We start from the raw sequence: 20,161 nt of genomic DNA, 5'->3' as shown, positions 1-20,161 counted from the left end.
ACCTCATGCCTTTGTTTTTGCTCTGACATGCAACTGTGGGACCTTATATAGACAGGTGTGTGCCTTTCCAAATCATGTCCAATCAATTGATTTTTACCACAGGTGGACTCCAATCAAGTTGTAGAAACATCAAGGATGATCAATGGAAACAGGATGCACCTGAGCTCAATTTCGAGTCTCATAGCAAAGGGTCTGAACACTTACCTTATTTACGTATGTTTTTTTTTTTTTGAATAAATTCGCAAACATTTCTAAACCTGTTTTTGCTTTGTCATTATGGGGTATTGTGTGTAGATTGCTAAGGATTTGTTTTTTAAAAATCCATTTTAGAACAAGGCTGTAACGTAACAAAATGTGGAAAAAGTGAAGGGGTCTGAATACTTTCCGAATGCACTGTAGTATCAGTTCTCTTTGTCTGACAAGTAGAGTATGGAGCTGTGGCTCGGAGTATTGTTTATTCATCCTATGTAATGTGTTCCCAGTGAATTTGGTAAATGGGTTTTTTCCCCCTGTTCAGAGAAAATAGTCATTGAAGTTGTTAGGATTATGTCCCATCCTACATTCTGATATTACAAGGTTCTGACCCCTAGATGGTGCTGTTACTGCTATTAGGTGAAAAAAGTTTGAAGTTTATCCCCTCAATGTTAGCGGGATAGTTCACCCAAATTACAAAATGACATTGGCTTCCTTACCCTGTAAGCAGTCTATTGACAAGGTATGACTGCAATCCATGCTTTGTTTTTGTTTACCTGGCCACTGTTTCAAATGCTAACTTTTTTGCATTTGTGGGACAAATCCAATGAAAGTCAAATGGTACAAATATTAGCACTTTCACGCTTCATGTTCAAATGATCCTAAAGTATAAAAAAATGGATTGTGTAACTCAATGATGTTACTTACAGATGATTTGGATATGAAGCGCAAAAATGCTAATATAGGCACCATTGGATTGGATTGCATTGGATTTGTGCCACAAATGCTAAAAGGTTAGTGTTTGAAACAGTGGCCAGGTAAACAAAACCAAAGCATGGGTTGCTGTCATACCTTGTCAATAACCTGCCTGCAGGGTAAGGAAACCGTTGTTGCTGGGTTGGGATTGGTTTGGGGGATCCGTGGGTGGCTTTTGACAATGTCCTACTCATTGTTAGAAAAAGGCTTGGTACTATATTTATTGAATATATGAATCCTATACATTTAAATGGCCAATTTGCGTGCAATCAATTCGCTTAATTTCTCAGAGATCAAATTATATTTCAACAAAATGTGTCAGGAATGCTTCTTATCTGTTTCTAACTACAGAAACAATTTCAGAACAATCTGAGATGGTGGGTGTCATGGCTTGCTGAAATGACATGTAATGACCCTATAATTAAAACTCTCTCACCCAGACGGTATCAGGGCACTAAGAACACACACACACCTCTCATTTACACAGCCAGTGAGAAGTCTGCAGTTCGCCTCTGCTGTCCAGAGACGGGCGCTGTCATCAGGACATTAATCCGCACCGCTATCACACACACACACACACACAACTGTTGTTACTAAATTAGCAACTGTGGTTCAATCAAGCAGACCTTATCTGAGAAGGTTCAGCCTTGAGGTTAAAAGTGCTCAGTATGGGCATGACACCAGTACTATGGCCTGGTAAATACCAACAACCTGCTTAAGCTGCGGTAAAGGCGTTAACACAGCGGGTTCAGCACCATCCAACCACACAAACTGACATAATCAGTTTTTAACTCAACAATCAACTCACACCCACCATCCCTCTCCTGAAATGTATCATGGTGACAATAGAAAAAACACCTACAATCACTACTACAGCAACCCCATTCACAAAATACAGCCCTGCTTTCCAACATCAGGCTATTAAAAACAATGCACTGCAATATTTACGCATGAACAGTTAACATTTTCAGAGCTGGGTTGTTTTTTATGGACAGAAACATTTATTCACTGGAACGTGAATCTCTGCACAATATTGTTGTGCTGCATCATGAAAGATAAAATGAGCTATCCCATATGGAAGGTCCACATTAGAGGTGGAGGAATGCATGGGCAACAGAAATACACATTTTTCCTCTCCTCCTCAAGTTAAAGGTCTTTCAGGGGACTGTCAACCTGGTATGATAATATATTGATTTACCTTTGATGTTTTTCTGAGTGCAGCAGTTTATAGTTTGGGCTATGTTCACAGAGGAGAGGTGGCCGTCTATTCCAGCAGTAGTTATAGTGGTCTGAGTTGAGCTCAAATGGACAACCAGGTCGAAGAGGGAAAAGTGGCCTGCGGTCCCATCCTTTTGGGGCTGTGTCTGGTTCAGTAAAATTAGGAGGCTTGCCTCTGGTATTTTTCATTGCCGTAATATATTTGCTGCAATTATAGAAACAATGCAGTCTGAGGGGGAAAAAAGTACATAAAATATTTATACTTTCCTCACATGTGGAATGTAATCCTTCATATTTTACATAATATTTTGTCCACACTAACTTCTACCCAGTTGGCTAGTGTGACATCATGGGGTTGGAATAAATGGGGTCATGAACACATACGTACCCAAGTCAGGTGTATCACTGAGCAGGACATGTGACCCATGAGTCAATCAAAAGGGTGTTCGGGACAGCAGGGCTTCACCTTGGACCAGGAGTCAATACAGCTGGACAGAGAAATAGAGAGACACAAAGACATGTAATGACACATACAGAAATGTAATGGCTATTTTCCCTTTTGATTATCACTTATTCACTTATTTTGGACCATGTATTACAGCAGTTTTAGTTACATAACTCAATCCCATCTGTGGTCCCAGGGTGGGATTTAACTACGACCATGGTGCAGGCAGCTGACTGACTCACTGTGAGACACCCAGATTAGAAACACTTGTTGTGGTTACTGTATTTCTTGCAAAATATGTTCACACCTTAAAATACTTCTTAGTCAAACAGAGGTGAATGACTTGCGATAAGGTTAGGTCATTCTGGTAAAGAAATTGAGGTTATAGCCGCTGGCTGTTTGATGCTCCCACAAGTGTTCTTCAAAATCAAAAATCAAATAAACTGTGAAATGGGCCCTTTCCAATAATGCAGAGAGAAATAGAAAAATAAGAAATATAATAACACGAGGAATAAATAACAATAACTTGGCTATACACAGAGTATACCAAACATTAGGAACTCCTTCCTAATATTTAGTTGCACGCACCCCCCAGAAATGTTCCATACGCACAAAAAGCTTATGGTCTCAAATTTTGTGCATTAATTTGTTTATATCCCTGTTAGTGAGCATTTCTCCTTTGCCAATATAATCCATCCACCTGACAGATGTGGCATATCAAGAACAGCATGATCATTAAACAGCATGATCATTACACAGGTGCACCTTGTGCTGGAGACAATAAAAGGCCACTAAAATGTGCAGATTTGTCACACAACACAATGCCACAGATGTCTCAAGTTGAGGGAGTGTGCAATTGGCATGCTGACTGCAGGAATGTCCACCACAGCTGTTGCCAGAAAATTGAATGTTCCTTTCTCTACCATAAGCCGCCTCCAACGTCATTTTAGAGAATTTGGCAGTACGTCCAACCGGCCTCACAACCGCAGACCACGTGTAACCACCCCAGCCCAGGACCTCCACATCCTGCTTCTTCACCTGCGGGATCGTCTGAGACCAGCCACCAGGACAGCTGATGAAACTGAGAATAATTTCTGTCTGTAATAAAGCCCTTTTGTAGGGGAAAAACTCATTCTGATTGACAAGTCCTGGCTCCCCAGTGGGTTGGCCTGGCTCCCAAGTGGGTGGGCCTATGCCCTCCCTGGCCCATCCATGGCTGCGCCCATGTCCAGCCATGTGAAACCCATAGATTAGGTCCTAATGAATTAATTTCAATTGACTGATTTCCTTATGAATTGTAACTCAGTAAAATCATTGAAATTGTTGCATGTTGTTGTGTTTATATTTTTGTTCAGTATACATATGGGAAGGGGTAAAGTGACAGGAAACAGGATAGATAATAAGCAGTACCAGCAGCGCATGTGATTATTTAAAATAGTTAGTGCAAAGGGGTTCAATGCAAATAACCAAATAGCTACCCAGACTAACTATTTAGCAGACTTATGGCTTGGGGGTAGAAGCTGTTCAGAGTCCTGTTGGTTCCAGAATTGGTTCATCGGTACCACTTTCCGTGCCGTGGCAGAGAAAAGAGTCTATGACTTGGTTGGCTGGAGTCTTTGATCATTTTAATTTTAAGGCTAAACCCCACCTATTTCTACAATTTCTCTTTTTAAAATCTGATTTTAAACCTAACCTTAGCCAAAAGGTTTATGAATTTTTACAATATAGCCAATTCTGACTGTGGCAACCTGCGTGTTGTTGTTGCTTTCCTTTCGCTATCATTGTTTTGGTCTCACATGCTGAGTGCTCATTGGCTATTAGCAGTGGTCCTTGTCCAATCGCATTGTAGCACCGCTCAGACTACAAGATGGACAACCAACACATTTTCGGGACATCCAATAGGGAGATTTAATCTGGAGAACTGAACAGTCATCATCGGTGCGGCCTTGACCCGCTCAAACTATGCTAGTCCAGACGTACTGATCCTAGCCAAGATCATAAGATTTCACCCTGATCATGAAAATTTGTCTGGGACGGCAAAAACGTAGCAAAATCGTGTAGTGTATGCACGGCATTAGAGATGTGGACACTGAGGAACTTGAAGCTCTCGACCCGCTCCACTACAGCCCCGTCGATGTGGATGGGGTGTCCTCGGCCCTCCGTTTCCTGTTGTCCACCATCAGCTTCTTTGTCTTGCTGACGTTGAGGAAAAGGTTGTTGTGCTGGCACCACACTGCCAGGTCTCTGACCTCCTCCCTGTAGGCTGTCTCATCATCGTTGTTGATCAGGCCTACCACAATCTTGTCGTCAGGAAACCTAATGAGGGTGTTGGAGTCGTGCTCGGCCACGCAGTCATGGGTAAACAGGGAGTACAGGAGGGGACTAAGCATGCACCCCTGAGAGGCCCCCGTGTTGAGGGTCAGCGTGGCGGATGTGTTGCCTAACCTCATCACCTGGGGGCAGCGCGTCAGGAAGTCCAGGATCCAGTTGCAGAGGGAAGTGTTCAGTCCCAGGGTCCTGAGCTTAGTGATGAGCTTGGAGGGCACTATGGTGTTGAACGCTGAGCTGTAGTCAATGAACAACATTCTAAATGATTAAATTGAGCTTTTAGTGATATCAAAGATGACTTGCGGGAGGAGAAAAACATTACTGTTTTTTTTTGGCAGTAAGCAGTGACAAAATAACCATAACATTTCACATAGACCGGAAGGCATATTACTAAATGAGAGTTCCAAAGAATGCAACTCATGATTGCATCACAACTTTTTTGCACAGATCTGTGCTTTGTTCACCCTTTGTCTCCTGCGCCACATGTACAGTGCTTTCAGAAAGTATTCACAACCCTTTACTTTTTCCACATTTTGTTGTGTTACAGCCTCATTTTAAAATGGATTAAATTGAGATTGTGTCACTAGCCTATACACAATAACCCATCATGTCAAAGTGGAATTATGTTTTTCTACATTTTTACAAATTATTTAAAAATGAAAAGCTGAAATGTCTTCAGTCAATAAGTATTCAACCCTTTGTTATGGCAAGCCTAAATAAGTTCAGGAGTAAATATTTGCTTAACAAGTCACATAATAAGTTGCATGGACTCACTCTGTGCAATAATAGTGTTTAACATGATTTTTGAATACCTCATCTCTGTACTCCATACATACAATTATCTGTAAGGTCCCTCAGTCAAGCAGTGAATTTCAAACACATATTCAACCACAAAGACCAGGGAGGCTTTCCAATGCCTCGCAAAGAAGGACACCTAAAGCAGATGTTAAATATCCCTTTGAGCATGGTGAAGTTATTAATTACACTTTGGATTGTGTATCAATACACACAGTCACTACAAAGATACAGGTGTCCTTCCTAACTCAGTTGCCGGAGAGGAAGGAAACCGCTCAGGGATTTCACCATGAGGCCAATGGTGACTATAAAAACAGTTACAGAGTTTAATGGCTGTGATAAGAGAAAACTGAGGATGGATCAACAACATTGTAGTTACTCCATAATACTAACCTAAATGACAGAGTGAAAAGAAGGAAGCCTGTACAGATTAAAACAATCCAAAACATGCATCCTGTTTGCAATTAGGCACTAAAGTAAAACTGCAAAAAATGTGGGTAAGAAATGAACTTTATGTCCTCAATACAAAGCATTATGTTTGGGGCAAATCCAACACAACACATCACTGAGTACCACTTCATATTTTCAAGCATGGTGGTGGCTGCATCATGTTATGAGTATGCTTGTCATCGGCAAGGACTAGGGAGTTTTTTTTAGGATAAAAAGAAACGGAATAGAGCTAAGCAAAGGCAAAATCCTTGAGGAAAACCTGGTTTAGTCTGCTTTCCAACAGACACTGGGAGACAAATTCACCTTTCAGCAGGACAAAACTAAAACACAAGGCCAAATATACACTGGAGTTGCTTACCAAGATGATACTGAATGTTCCTGAGTGGCCTAGTTACAGTTTTGACTTAAATCGGCTTAAATCTATGGCAAGACATGTCTAGCAATGATCAACCACCAACTTAACAGTGCTTGAATAATTTAAATAATAAATGTGCAAATGTTGCACAATCCAGGTGTGCAAAGCTCTTAGAGATTTACCCAGAAAGACTCACAGCTGTAATCGCTGCCAAACGTGATTCTAACATGTATTGACTCAGGGGTGTGAATACCTATGTAACTGAGATATTTCTGTATTTCTTTTTTAAAAATACATTTGCAGAAATGACTTTGTCATTATGGGGTATTGTGGTCGATTGATAAAAAAATACAATATGTAATCCATTTTGAATTCACACTAACAAAACAAAATGTGAAGTAAGTCAAAGGGTATGAATATTTTCTGAAGGCACAAAATCCTCAGTAGGCGTGTATTAAAATCTCAGTAGGCCCGTTCACACTGCACATTAGCCCAGGGCTAAAGGGTTTATCATAGTCCAAAAAACATGTACTCGTACACACAGCAGCATTCTGGAATATCATTTTACATTTACATTTTAGTCATTTAGCAGACGCTCTTATCCAGAGCGACTTACAGTTAGTGAGTGCATACTTTTCATTTTTATTTATTTTTTCATACTGGCCCCCCGTGGGAATTGAACCCAAAACCCTGGTGTTGCAAACACCATGCTCTACCAACTGAGCTACATCCCTGCTGGCCATTCCCTCCCCTACCCTGGACGACACTGGGCCAATTGTGCGCCGCCCCATGGGTCTCCCGGTCGCGGCCGGCTACGACAGAGCCTGGAATATTGTACCATTGGCTTTCATACTATTCGAATTGTCAGTGCAGCTCAAGCAATTTCTCAAATTTCTGTCAACACATTCAAATGAATAGAGGATGCGTACCGGAGACGACTATCGCGTCTCAGGACTATGATTTACACTTAAGAGCCTCCTTAGCCCTGCCCTTATGAAAAAAGATTGCAGTCAGAGTGCAGTATAACTGCAGTATACAACTGCATTATGCTGCAAATTCTGCGTCCAAGAGAAAGAAAATACACTACCGGTCAAAGGTTTTACAACACCTACTCATTCAAGGGGTTTTTCTTTATTTTTACTATTTTCTACATTGTAGAATAATAGTGAAGACATCAAAACTATGAAATAACAGATATGGAATCATGTAGTAACCCAAAAAGTGTTAAACAAGTCAAAATATATTTTGCCTTGATGACAGCTTTGCACAGTCTTGGCATTCTCTCAACCAGCTTCACCTGGAATGCTTTTCCAACAGTCTTGAAGGAGTTCCCACATAAGCTGAGCACTTGTTGGCTGCTTTTCCTTCACTCTGCAGTCATACTCATCCCAAACCATCTCAATTGGGTTGAGGTCGGGTGATTGTGGAGGCCAGGTCATCTGATGCAGCACTCCATCACTCTCCTTCTTGGTCAAATAGCTCTTACACAGCCTGGAGGTGTGTTGGGTCATTGTCCTGTTGAAAAACAAATGATAGTCCCACTAAGCGCAAACCAGATGGGATGGCGTATCGCTGCAGAATGCTGTGGTAGCCATGCTGGTTAAGTGTGCCTTGAATTCTAAATAAATCACAAACAGTGTCACCAGCAAAGCACCCTCACACCTGCTCCTCCATGCTTCACGGTGGGAACCACACATGCAGAGATCATCCGTTCACCTACTCTGCGTCTCACAAAGACACGGCTGTTGGAACCAAAAATCGCAAATTTCTTATTGGTGTCCTTTAGTAGTGGTTTCTTTGCAGCAATTGGACCATGAAGGCCTGATTCACGCAGTCTCCTCTGAACAGTTGATGTTGAGATGTCTATTACTTGAACTCTGTGAAGCATTTATTTGGGCTGCAATTTCTGAGGCTGGTAACTCTAATGAACTTATCCTCTGCAGCAGAGGTAACTCTGGGTCTTCCTTTCCTGTGGCGGTCCTCATGAGAGCCAGTTTCATCATAGCGCTTGGTGGTTTTTGCGACTGCACTTGAAGAAACTTTTAAAGTTCTGGATTGACCTTCATGTCTTAAAGTAATTATGGACTGTCGTTTCTCTTTGCTTATTTGAGCTGTTCTTGCCATAATATGGACTTGGTCTTTTACCAATTAGGGCTATCGTCTGTATACCCCCCTACCTTGTCACAACACAACTCATTGTCTCAAACGCATTAAGAAGAAAATAAATTCCACAAATGTACTTTTAACAAGGCACACCTGTTAATTGAAATGCATTCCAGGTGACTACCTCATGAAGTTGGTAGAGAGAATGCCAAGAGTGTTCAAAGCTGTCATCAAGGCAAAGGGTGGCTACTTTGAAGAATCTAAAATAAACACTTTGTTTTTGGTTACTACATGATTCCATGTGTTATTTCATCGTTTTGATGTCTTCACTATTATTCTACAATGTAGAAAATTGTACAAATAGAAAAACCCTTTAATGAGTAGGTGTGTCCAAACTTTTGACTGGTACTGTATATATTCTTTTAAATATATTTTCCTTCATTATTTTCCCCTAACCCTACCATCCCTCCCCTAATTGGAGTAAACTAAATGGGCAACAACTCTTAGGCTTCTACTTCCAGCTTATACATACTATTTACATTTTACGGACACAGTATAGTTTACAATAGTTATCTTTTGTTTGTTTTTAGTCCCATCCTTCAGCTCCATTCAACCTGTCCCATCTATCTCTGAACACCATCCAGTTTTGATTTCTATTTGCCATATATTTTTCAACTGTGCTGTGATGTTTAAAAAAAGTTCTGAACCTTTCTATTCTCATAGATTCTATATATTGTAAATTAAAGATAAACATTTTTGCGAAGAGTATTATGAATCGATTGACTATGACTTTTTAAGTCACCCAGCAGTGCTAGTGGCAGTGTTAGCTCCAGGTAAATGTTACAATTCAAACCATCACTGTTGGAAATACAATTATAGTTAATGCATGCCTTATTGCTTATAACATTGGTCGCGTGGCTGAGATGGGTACAAGCACTGTCCATGACACAAACGGTTCACACCCCTGGTTGGCGGAGAGAATATTTTGCAGGTTTAACGGCACTGTCCATGACACAAACTGTTCACACCCCTCGTTTGCGGAGAGAACATTTTGCAGGTTTAACGGCACTGTCGATTGACACAAACTGTTCACATCCCTCTTATTGGCGGAGAGAACATTTCAGGTTTAACACTTGTTTCCTGCTATTCTATACATTTCCCCATGGGGTGGAGATACAATTTTGCACTTTTAAAGCTAATTTCCTGCAATTCTACAAACTTTGCCATGTCTTATGTGTGTTCATGTGATATCTGAGTGACTAAAAAATTACAACAAAATCAATGGGCTAAAAAACGTTAGCTGACATGGGCTAGTTGATCTGGACATTTCTGACAAGTTATAAATAGCTCTCTAAGGTCTGTAATGACAAGAGGAAAACTGCTGATTTGAAATTGCACCTTGTGCATTGTAATATTACAACTTTCAGGAGTAAGTTGAAAGCCTGACTGAGTTCCTTACAAAAAAATTGATGAAAAAAAATGTTTACTCCTCACGCCCAGTTTGGGAACCACTGGCCCAGGGCTTTGAGAAGTGTGAATCCTTAGCCCTGAGCTAAAGATTAGCCCATGTTAACAAATGCTTGGTGAACACAGGATAAGCTATCCCAGGGCCAGTCATAGCCTGAGGCTAAGAACAATGCGTGTGAAAAGGCCTAGTGCTATTACCTCTTGTGGTAGACACATAGGCAGGCCAGCCGGGCAATGGTCTCTCCCTGCTGCAGCTCCTCCAGACAGATGGAACACTCACCGCTGTCCTTACTGAGCACATCCGCTGAGAACACCACACACACCACAGCATGACAGTTAGACGTTAAAGTGTCGTCACAAACCAAGGGAAGGGACTTTTAACATACATACTTTCAACACACATTATGCCTGAACTTTCATATAGGCTACTGTTTGTGTAAAACACTGTAATAATAATAATAATAATAATGTGGTGGGTGCTTATATTTGTCCTATTTCAAACATGTACAAGTGTGTATTAATATGTGCGAATTGGAAATGCGTTTTCTTGCATATCCCTCGGAGAGTGGGGTCACAGCCAGGGTCTGCCATTCAAAGGCAACCCTGGAGCAATTAGGATTAAGTGCCTTGTGCAAGGGCACAGACATATTTTTCACCTTGTCGGCTTGGGGATTTGAACTAGCAACGCTCTAACCGCTAGGCTACCTGCCACCATTATAACACCACTGTTTACCATACAATGTCAACCCTCTCTCTGCTCTGAGTTTTTGTTGCACTCATACTCACTGTTGTAAGGGAGAGGTGGAGATGTGAGGCAGCTCAACAGGTGATCCTCAATCTTGCCCCCTGGGAAAGGCTTGGAGCAGAACGGACAGCGGATATCTGGGGATGACATGACAAAAACAACGAAACATAAGAAAAACAAAAGCGGGGAGAAGATCTAATCAACTTGTCCATCATGCATGCCATGGGTCTTTAGTAGATGTTGACATTTGCATTTGTGTGATCTGAGTATCATCCTGACAATGATGAAGTCAGGTCAACTAACTCGTGCTTAGTTTTCCAGTCATCATCATTCCACCAGACCAGACAAGCCAACACGCATAACAAGAGGAGTCCAGCCTCAGGGATGGGACGACATGGGGGAGAGCGTGCCCAGTTGGCCTACATTTCCCCTCCCTCTCTGGCCCTGCTGTCAGCTGTGCCAGCGTGAGGACTTTGACCCATTTCCTAGACTTGCTTGGGGGCTTGGTTTGGGTAGGGGTCTCACTGACATACAACCACTTCTGTCCATCTGTCTGATAAATAATGGAGGCCTACACAGAGATTCTTCCTTGTCAGTCAGGACCTGGCCATTCAAAGAAAGCTTCTTTTAAAAAATAGCTGTGGATTGTTTCAGATCACAAGCTCGTAGGCCTACAGTGAGGGAAAAAAGTATTTGATCCCGTGCTGATTTTGTAAGTTTGCCCACTGACAAAGAAATGATCAGTCTATAATTTTAATGGTAGGTTTATTTGAACAGTGAGAGACAGAATAACAACAAGAAAATCCAGAAAAACGCATGTCAAAAACGTTATAAATTGATTTGCATTTTAATGAGGGAAATAAGTATTTGACCCCTCTGCAAAACATGACTTCGTACTTGGTGGCAAAACCCTTGTTGGCAATCACAGAGGTCAGCTGTTTCTTGTAGTTGGCCACCAGGTTTGCACACATCTCAGGAGGGATTTTGTCCCACTCCTCTTTGCAGATCTTCTCCAAGTCATCAAGGTTTCGAGGCTGATGTTTGTCAACTCAAACCTTCAGGTCCCTCCACAGATTTTCTATTGGATTAAGGTCTGGAGTCTGGCTAGGCCACTCCAGGACCTTAATGTCCGTCTTCGTGAACCACTCCTTTGTTGCCTTGGCCGTGTGTTTTGGGTCATTGTCATGCTGGAATACCCATCCACGACCCATTTTCAATGCCCTGGCTGAGGGAAGGAGGTTCTCACCCAAGATTTGACGGTACATGGCCCCGTCCATCGTCCCCTTGATGCGGTGAAGTTGTCCTGTCCCCTTAGCAGAAAAACACCCCCAAAGCATAATGTTTCCACCTCCATGTTTGACAGTGGGGATGGTGTTCTTGGGGTCATAGGCAGCATTCCTCCTCCTCCAAACACAGTGAATTGAGTTGATGCCAAAGAGCTCCATTTTGGTCTCATCTGACCACAACACTTTCACCCAATTCTCCTCTGAATCATTCAGATGTTCATTGGCCAACTTCAGACGGCCCTGTATATGTGCTTTCTTGAGCAGGGGGACCTTGCGGGCGCTGCAGGATTTCAGTCCTTCACGGCGTAGTGCATTACCAATTGTTTTCTTGGTGACTATGGTCCCAGCTGCCTTGAGATCATTGACAAGATCCTCCCGTGTAGTTCTGGGCTGATTCCTCACCGTTCTCATGATCATTGCAACTCCACGAGGCCGAGGGAGATTGACTGTTGTCACCTTCTCACCAAGCTGCTTGGCGATGGTCTTGTAGCCCATTCCAGCCTTGTGTAGGTCTACAATCTTGTCCCTGACAACCTTGGAGAGCTCTTTGGTCTTGGCCATGGTGGAGAGTTTGGAATCTGATTGATTGATTGCTTCTGTGGACAGGTGTCTTTTATACAGGTAACAAACTGCCTTTAAGAGTGTGCTCCTAATCTCAGCTCGTTACCTGTATAAAAGACACCTGGGAGCCAGAAATCTTTCTGATTGAGAGGGGGTCAAATACTTATTTCCCTCATTAAAATGCTAATCAATTTATAAAATTTTTCTGGATTTTTGTTGTTGTTATTCTGTCTCTCACTGTTCAAATAAACCTACCATTAAAATTATAGACTGATCATTTCTTTGACAGTGGGCAAACATATAAAATCAGCAGGGGATCAAATACTTTTTTCCCCTCACTGTATGCCTATTTGGGAAGCTCGCAATTTGGGCAGCGCGCATGGCAATAGGCCTAGATGATTATTGCGTTTCGGCTGTCAGTGAAAAGCATCTAAAATATGTGTGAAGATGTATAATTTTAAAATGTTGACTCAAGACACAAGAAGAACGGAGGGGTGTTTCGAAGAAAAAGGCGAGACTCTTTCCAGAATGGCTCAGCTGTCTCCCGTCAATTCTTGAGCATTCATTGTTTTATTGTGTGAACTGTTTGCCCTTTGATTGTTTATTTTGATCAATTCCCCATTACATGTCACCAGTAGTAAATGTACAGTTAATCCCCATAATTTAGTTACACTAATTTCTGTTACAGTCATTTACCGATCTCATTCTCGGAGTGGAAACGTTTTTGCAGAGTTCACAACCTGCTACACAACCTGAAACACGTTTTGGTTTATTTCATAATCGAGAAGTTGCCAATTTTCATTGTCTTTTGTTTGGAGTGTCCTGTTAATGTTGAGGGAGCCTTACGTTACAGCCTTATTCTAAAATTGATTAAATTGTTTTTTTCCCCCTCATCAATCTACACACAATACCCCATAACGCCAAAGCAAAAATAGGTTTTTAGACATTTTTGCAAATGTATGAAATTTAAAACTGAAATATCACATTTGCTTAAGTGTAATTAGAGCCTTGAGTTTTCTTGGGTAGGACGCTACAAGCTTGGCAAACCTGTATTTGGGGAGTTTCTCTCATTCTTCTCTGCAGATCCTCTCAAGCTGTCAGGTTGGATGGGGAGCGTCGCTGCACAGCTATTTTCAGGTCTCTCCAGAGATGTTCGATAAGTTCAAGTCTGCAGTTCTGGCCGGGTTACTCAAGGACATTCAGAGACTTGTCCCAAAGCCCCTCCTGCGTTGTCTTGGCTGTGTGCTTAGGGTCGTTTTCCTGTTGGAAGGTGAACCATCGCCCCAGTCTGAGGTCCTGAGCGCTCTGGAGAAGGTTTTCATCAAGGATCTCTCTGTACTTTGCTCCGTTCATCTTTCCCTCGATCCTGACTAGTCTACCAGTCCCTGCCGCTGAAAAACATTCCCACAGCATGATGCTGCCACCACCATGCTTCACCGTAGGGGTGGTGCCAGGTTTCCTCCAGCCGTGACGCTTAACATTCAGGCCAAAGAGTTCAATCTTGGTTTCATCAGATCAGATAATCTTGTTTATCATGGTCTGAGAGTCCTTTAGTGCCTTTTGGCAAACTCCAAGCGGGCTTGGAGTGGCTTCCGTCTGGCCACTGAGGAGTGGCTTCCGTCTGGCCACTCTACCATAAAGGCCTGATTGGTGGAGTGCTGCAGAGATGGTTGTCCTTCTGGAAGGTTCTCCCATCTCCACAGAGGAACTCTGGAGGAATTCTGGAGCTTTGTCAGAGTGACCATCGGCTTCTTGATCACCTCCCTGACCAAGGCCCTTCTCCCCTATTGCTCAGTTTGGCCGGGCGGCCAGCTCTAGGAAGAGTCTTGATGGTTCCAAACGTCTTCCCTTTAAGAATGATGGATGCCACTGTGTTTTTGGGGACCTTAAACGCTGCATAAATGTTTTGGTACCCTTCTCCAGATCTGTGCCTCGACACAATCCTGTCTCGGAGCTCTACGGACAGTTCCTTCGACCTCATGGCTTGGTTTTTGCTCTGACATGCACTGTCAACTGTGGGACCTTCTATAGACAGGTATGTGCCTTTCCAAATCATGTCCAATCAATTGAATTTACCACAGGTGGACTCCAATCAAGTTGTAGATACATCTCAAGGATGATCAATGGAAACAGGATGCACCTGAGCTCAATTTCGAGTCTCATAGCAAAGGGTCTGAATACTTATCTAAATAAGGTATTTGGTTTTTTATGAATTTGCAAGAATTTCTAAAAACCTGTTTTTGCTTTGTTATTATGGGGTATTGTGTGTAGATTGATGAGGAATGTATTTTATCTATTTTAGAATAAGGCTGTAATGTAACAAAATGTGGAAAAAGGGAATGGGTCTGAATACTTTCCGAATGCACTGTATATTCAGTGGAAACACTTTTCCCTTGGGCAAAACAGCTGTCTGTCCCGAGCTCACTGGCGCAGGAAACTCTAAGGAATAGGCTAGTTGATAAGATGTTGCAAGTTCGCTAGCGAAAGCTTCGGGCCGGACACAGTTGATTGATTTGATACAAATGTTGCATTTCACTATAGCGATAGTTCAAGTCAAGACAGATCGCAAGGGAGGCAGACAGGCTGAATAGAGAGATGAATGCGATTGAAAGAAACTGAAATTATTATATTTTCTACTGTTTTTATTTGTCTGCTTTATGTATTTTGACTTAGTTGACAATTGAAGTTATAGGCCTACTGCTGCATTGGCCTATAGGCTATGAGTTCCCTGCGCTCATTTCTAGCCAATTGATCACGGTGTATCAATGTGTCCATATGGCAGAGGTTAGTGCTCTTGCATTAGTTTCATTTAAACTTTTAGATTATCATTTTAATTCAGATTTGTATGATTAACCATGTGACACTGATTTTAAGAAAGGAAAAGGTTATTATTGAAATGTTCCACGTAAATGTGCATACGAAAATCATAACTGGCACCCAGATCGGTAGAAATGGTAGGATAAATTGTGTGCTTTCCCAAACTTGAAACTCACGCGCTGCCTATTAACTATTTATAAAATAATTGTCTCCATGTTTGCATGGTCGGATTTTGCCTATAGGCTACTTTGAAGCAAGGTAAGACATGCCTCATAATATGAAGTAAAACACGCAGGTTTCAAACAATTAAGTGCATTTTCAAAATGCATACTGCCTCCAGCTCACATGATATCCTGTTGCCTGCACTTAAAATGGTGAATGGGAGGCTCGCTTTAATTACCAGTTGAGAAATAAAAATATAGTAGCCATTTTTAAATTGTGCACCAAAACTGTTTTTAACACGATTACATTTAGAATTGTTGCGCAATTCTTATAAAAGCAAGTTTTACTCCAGAATCAACCAGCTGAGGAGCTGCAGGAGAAATCCTGATAAAACAGGCTATGTATGCTCTGCGCGTGTGATAACGGTGTTGAATACATGAAAAAATACATGAAAAAATACACACGGCAATTTAATTACACTAAATTATGCAAATTAACCTATAGATGGATAAGCATGACGGTCAAATGTATTTCCATCAACTGGTATTTCCATGAATTATTTTGCAATGGGATTTTTTTCCCCTTCCGTTCATTTTGGCCGGCAACGGTTTTATTTATCGTCTTTTCATATTATTATTTTTTTGGGGGGGGGACAAAAACCGGCAAGAAACCCTGCTTTGCCTATTTTATCTGGTTCTAATATAGGCTTACAATACTGTTATTGTAAAAAAAATCTCATCTTTGCTTCAGAACAAAAAAAATGCACGTCTTGATTGTTGACCAATGACCAGTCATCAAGATTTGCACGCAAAGGCGGGCGCTTATATCCAAAGATTAGTGACCAGAAAGCACTTGCTTCATTTTCTCCAGATTTGCCTGACAAAACAGAGCTGGCCTACGTTTACATTATCCATATAAAATACAGTTTAGAAATCTACTACAAAGGCATCTTTTCCAAAACAATAATAGGCTGCCTGGCGATTTCATTTATCATTTTCTATATTTCTAAAGATAGCTGTAACATTGCACTGCCTTCAATATTACGGGATGAAGATGTAACATATTCTGGCAAATTAATCACAGTATTTGTGAGGAAGAAAAGGGCTACCCAGATGGCAACAAGTATTCTGCAGGCAGGCGGCCCTCCAAAGTGATAGCGTACGGTGCAGACAGACCATGCTTTCCACCGTATCCTGCAACCTCCACATAATATAGTGTATTCGGAAAGTATTCAGACCCCTTCCCTTTTTCCACATTTTGTGACATTACTGCCTTATTCTAAAATGGATTGAATACATTTTTTCCTTAATCAATCTACACACAATACCCCATAATGACAAAGTGAAAACAGATTTGAGATTTTTGCAAATAAAAAATAAACATATATATATCTATATACCTTATTTACATAAGTATTCAGCCCCTTTGAAATGAGACTCGAAATTGAGCTCAGGTGCATCCTGTTTCCATTGATCATCCTTGAGATGTTTCTACAACTTGATTGGAGTTCACCTGTGGTAAATTCAATTGATTGGACATGATTTGGAAAGGCACACACCTGTCTATATAAGGTCCCACAGTTGACAGTGTATGTCAGAGCAAAAACCAAGCCATGAGGTCGAAGGAATTGTCTGTAGAGCTCCGAGACAGGATTGTGTCGAGGCACAGATGTAAGGATGGGCACCAAAAAATGTCTGCAGCATTGAAGGTCCACAAGAACACAATGGCCTCAATCATTCTTAAATGGAAGAAGTTTGGAATCACCAAGACTATTTCTAGAGCTTGTCGCCCGGCCAAACTGAGCAATCGGGGGAGAAGGGCCTTGGTCAGGGAGGTGACCATGAACCTGATGGTCACTCTGACAGAGCTCCAGAGTTCATCTGTGGAGATGGGATAATCTTCCATCTTCCAGAAGGACAACCATCTCTGCAGCACTCCACCATTTTATGGTAGAGTGGCCAGATGGAAGCCACTCCTCAGTAAAAGGCACATGACAGCCCGCTTGGAGTTTGCCAAAAGGCACCTAAAGGACTCTCAGACCATGAGAAACAAGATTCTCTGGTCTGATGAAACAAGAGTGAACTCTTTGGCCTGAATGCCAAGCGTCACATCTGGAGGAAACCTGGCGCCATCCCTACGGTGAAGCATGGTGGTGGCAGCATCATACTGTGGGGATGTTTTTCAGGGACTGGGAGACAAGTCAGGATCGAGGGAAAGATGAACAGAGCAAAGTACAGAGAGATCCTTGATGAAAACCTGCTCCAGAGCGCTCAGGATCTCAGACTGGGGCGAAGGTTCACCTTCCAGCAGGACAACGACCCTTAGCACACAGCCAAGACAACGCAGGAGTGGCTTCGGGACAAGTCTCTGAATGTCCTTGAGTGGCCCAGCCAGAGCCCGGACTTGAACCCGATCGAACATCTCTCGAGAGACCTGGAAATAGCTGTGCAGCGACGCTCCCCATCCAACCTGACAGAGCTTGAGAGGATCTGCAGAGAAGAATAGGATAAACTCCCCAAATACAGGTGTGCCAAGCTTGTAGCGTCATACCCAAGAAGACTCGAGGCTGTAATCACTGCCAAAGGTGCTTCAACAAAGTACTGAGTAAAGGGTTTGAATACTTATGTAAATGTGATATTATTTTATAGATTTTCAAAAATGTCTAAACCTGTTTTTGCCTTGTCAAACATTGAGTCACCATCAGTCGATTTTTGTAAAATTGGCTATTCTGAAAATGCTTCACTGTACCTGTTTGTTCTGTACAACTGCGGTCCTTCTGCAGGGTGCTGAAATTCATACTTCTAATAAAAACTTTTAGCGAACATTTACCGACTTTTTCCTTGTACTATGTAAACTGAGATTAAATTGGGCCCGTGCTATCCCGAATCCTTGGTATGTCCCGACCATAAACCCTAACCAAACCTTAACCATAACCCTTAACGTAACCATTTAAAATGTCAACTTCAATGGGGTAGGGACATCCCAAGCATCCCATCCTCTGTCTCTTTCTAACTACAGAAAACATTTCAGCACAATCTGAGATGGTGGGTGCCGAAATCCTCTTGTGCTTTTTGAGGTGGAACGACGCAGCAGCCTGATTGTCACAACTTAATACAATGGGTTCAGCTGCAAGTCAAGTAGCTTGTATGCACGAGAAGATCATCCCTCCAAGAATTCCGGTTCAGTAGTAAGCCTGGCCAATTTGTGTCACGTCTCACATATTAGCGTACTAATTATTTTTGCGCCCCAGTCAAATAACGTTACTACCTAGGGGACATTTTAGTGTTTTTGTTCGACCTGACTGTCTGTCTCTGTGATGCAGTGTATGGGAGTCAAATCTGCCAAAAGTGAATAGGAACTGCAACTTAATAAAACAATACATAAAAAAAACACAAAAAGGGTGGTCACTCATAAACTTACTGCCATGTCGGTTGTTGACACGGTAGAGGCCAATCCAAGCCTCCGATACCGGGCGCTGATTGATGCCTCTCATCCGTGCAACTCTTGCGCTGACGTTGCGCCCGGAAGAGTGTCGATTACCGGGTAAACGTTCAGAGAAAGTGCGGTGAGGCACGCGGCCTGTCTCCTCTCCAGGCAGATGTTCCCCGTTGACAGCACCCTCGGGACTGCTATTACTGTCTTCCTCGCGCTTGCATTCGCTGTTGTCTTCCGCTGGTGATGCCTGGCTGATGGATGGGTGGCTGTTGTGGTCGGCGGGGCTTCCATCGGCGCTCGCCTGTTGCCCTATGTCCGAATCGCTGCCCTCTTCCGATCGGCTACGGTTGGTCTCCGAATCGTCAAAACTCCCCAAAAAGTCTATCATAAGACTGGTGGGCCTACTGCAGCGGGGTCGTTGATAGGAATCCCGCTTTATGCCATCTTTGACGAAAGCCGAAGACACTGGGTCCTCTTGTAAACGACTAGCTCTTGTCCCCATCTCATTCGTTGAAAGCAATTACCCACAAAACAGGAGATTTCGCTAAAAATGTGTTATTTTCGAAACGTGTATTTAAATTCTTTCCACGATCTCTTAAATTATCTTTGTTCTATAAATAGAGTATTGTCAAACGGTTCCTTTCCTGTTTCTGAATCGGCTCTAATCTCCACATTCTCCTTTCTTGACGTCCAGGACGTCTGACTGCTCTTTGCAGCAGCTGCCAGCTGAAGTTAATTCAGTTTCTTCTTCTTCGTCAATGGGGTTTATCAGCGATTGGCACCCAACGTTGTGGTGCATTACCGCCACCTACTGTACTGGAGTGTGGGCCAGAGACGGATAAACTAAATCCTACCTGCCAGCCCCGTTGCTCTTAAAAAAGATAACAAAATATTTTAGACTATATCTAACGACGTTCTACTCAATATACTCTTTAAACTAATTTCCTGTATCCCCTTCTCCCTCATACTAGACATCATCCTCTCTCTTTCCCGCTGATACTGCCCACACTGTAGCAAAACATGCTCCACGGTCTCTGTTTCCTAAC

The 20,161-nt window shown here is 42.3% G+C and overlaps 1 protein-coding gene across 3 annotated transcripts; it reads right to left on the bottom strand.

Annotated features, from left to right (window-relative positions):
* Positions 1–231: 231 nt before the first annotated feature.
* LOC311146549 (uncharacterized protein) lies at positions 232–19,843 on the bottom strand. Of its 3 annotated transcripts, none has more exons than XM_084183067.1 (5): positions 19,101–19,843; positions 10,896–10,991; positions 10,308–10,413; positions 2,555–2,654; positions 232–2,371 (listed from the first exon to the last, which is right to left on the bottom strand). In XM_084183067.1, exons 1-4 carry the CDS (start codon positions 19,615–19,617, stop codon positions 2,597–2,599), a joined length of 777 nt encoding a protein of 258 aa, XP_084039193.1. In that variant the 5' UTR covers positions 19,618–19,843; the 3' UTR covers positions 232–2,371; positions 2,555–2,596. The 3 variants fall into 3 exon arrangements, with proteins under 3 accessions (XP_084039193.1, XP_084039192.1, XP_084039191.1); XM_084183066.1 differs by having other exon boundaries at positions 232–2,395; positions 19,101–19,822; XM_084183065.1 differs by lacking the exons at positions 232–2,371; positions 2,555–2,654 and adding an exon at positions 6,228–8,054 and having other exon boundaries at positions 19,101–19,822.
* Positions 19,844–20,161: the final 318 nt, after the last annotated feature.

This window comes from Coregonus lavaretus, assembly GCF_964263955.1.
Source record: "Coregonus lavaretus genome assembly, chromosome: 19".
NCBI classification, from domain to species: domain Eukaryota; kingdom Metazoa; phylum Chordata; class Actinopteri; order Salmoniformes; family Salmonidae; genus Coregonus; species Coregonus lavaretus.
The sequence above is the reverse complement of the archived record's forward strand: the minus strand, read 5'-3'. Positions and strand labels throughout refer to the sequence as shown.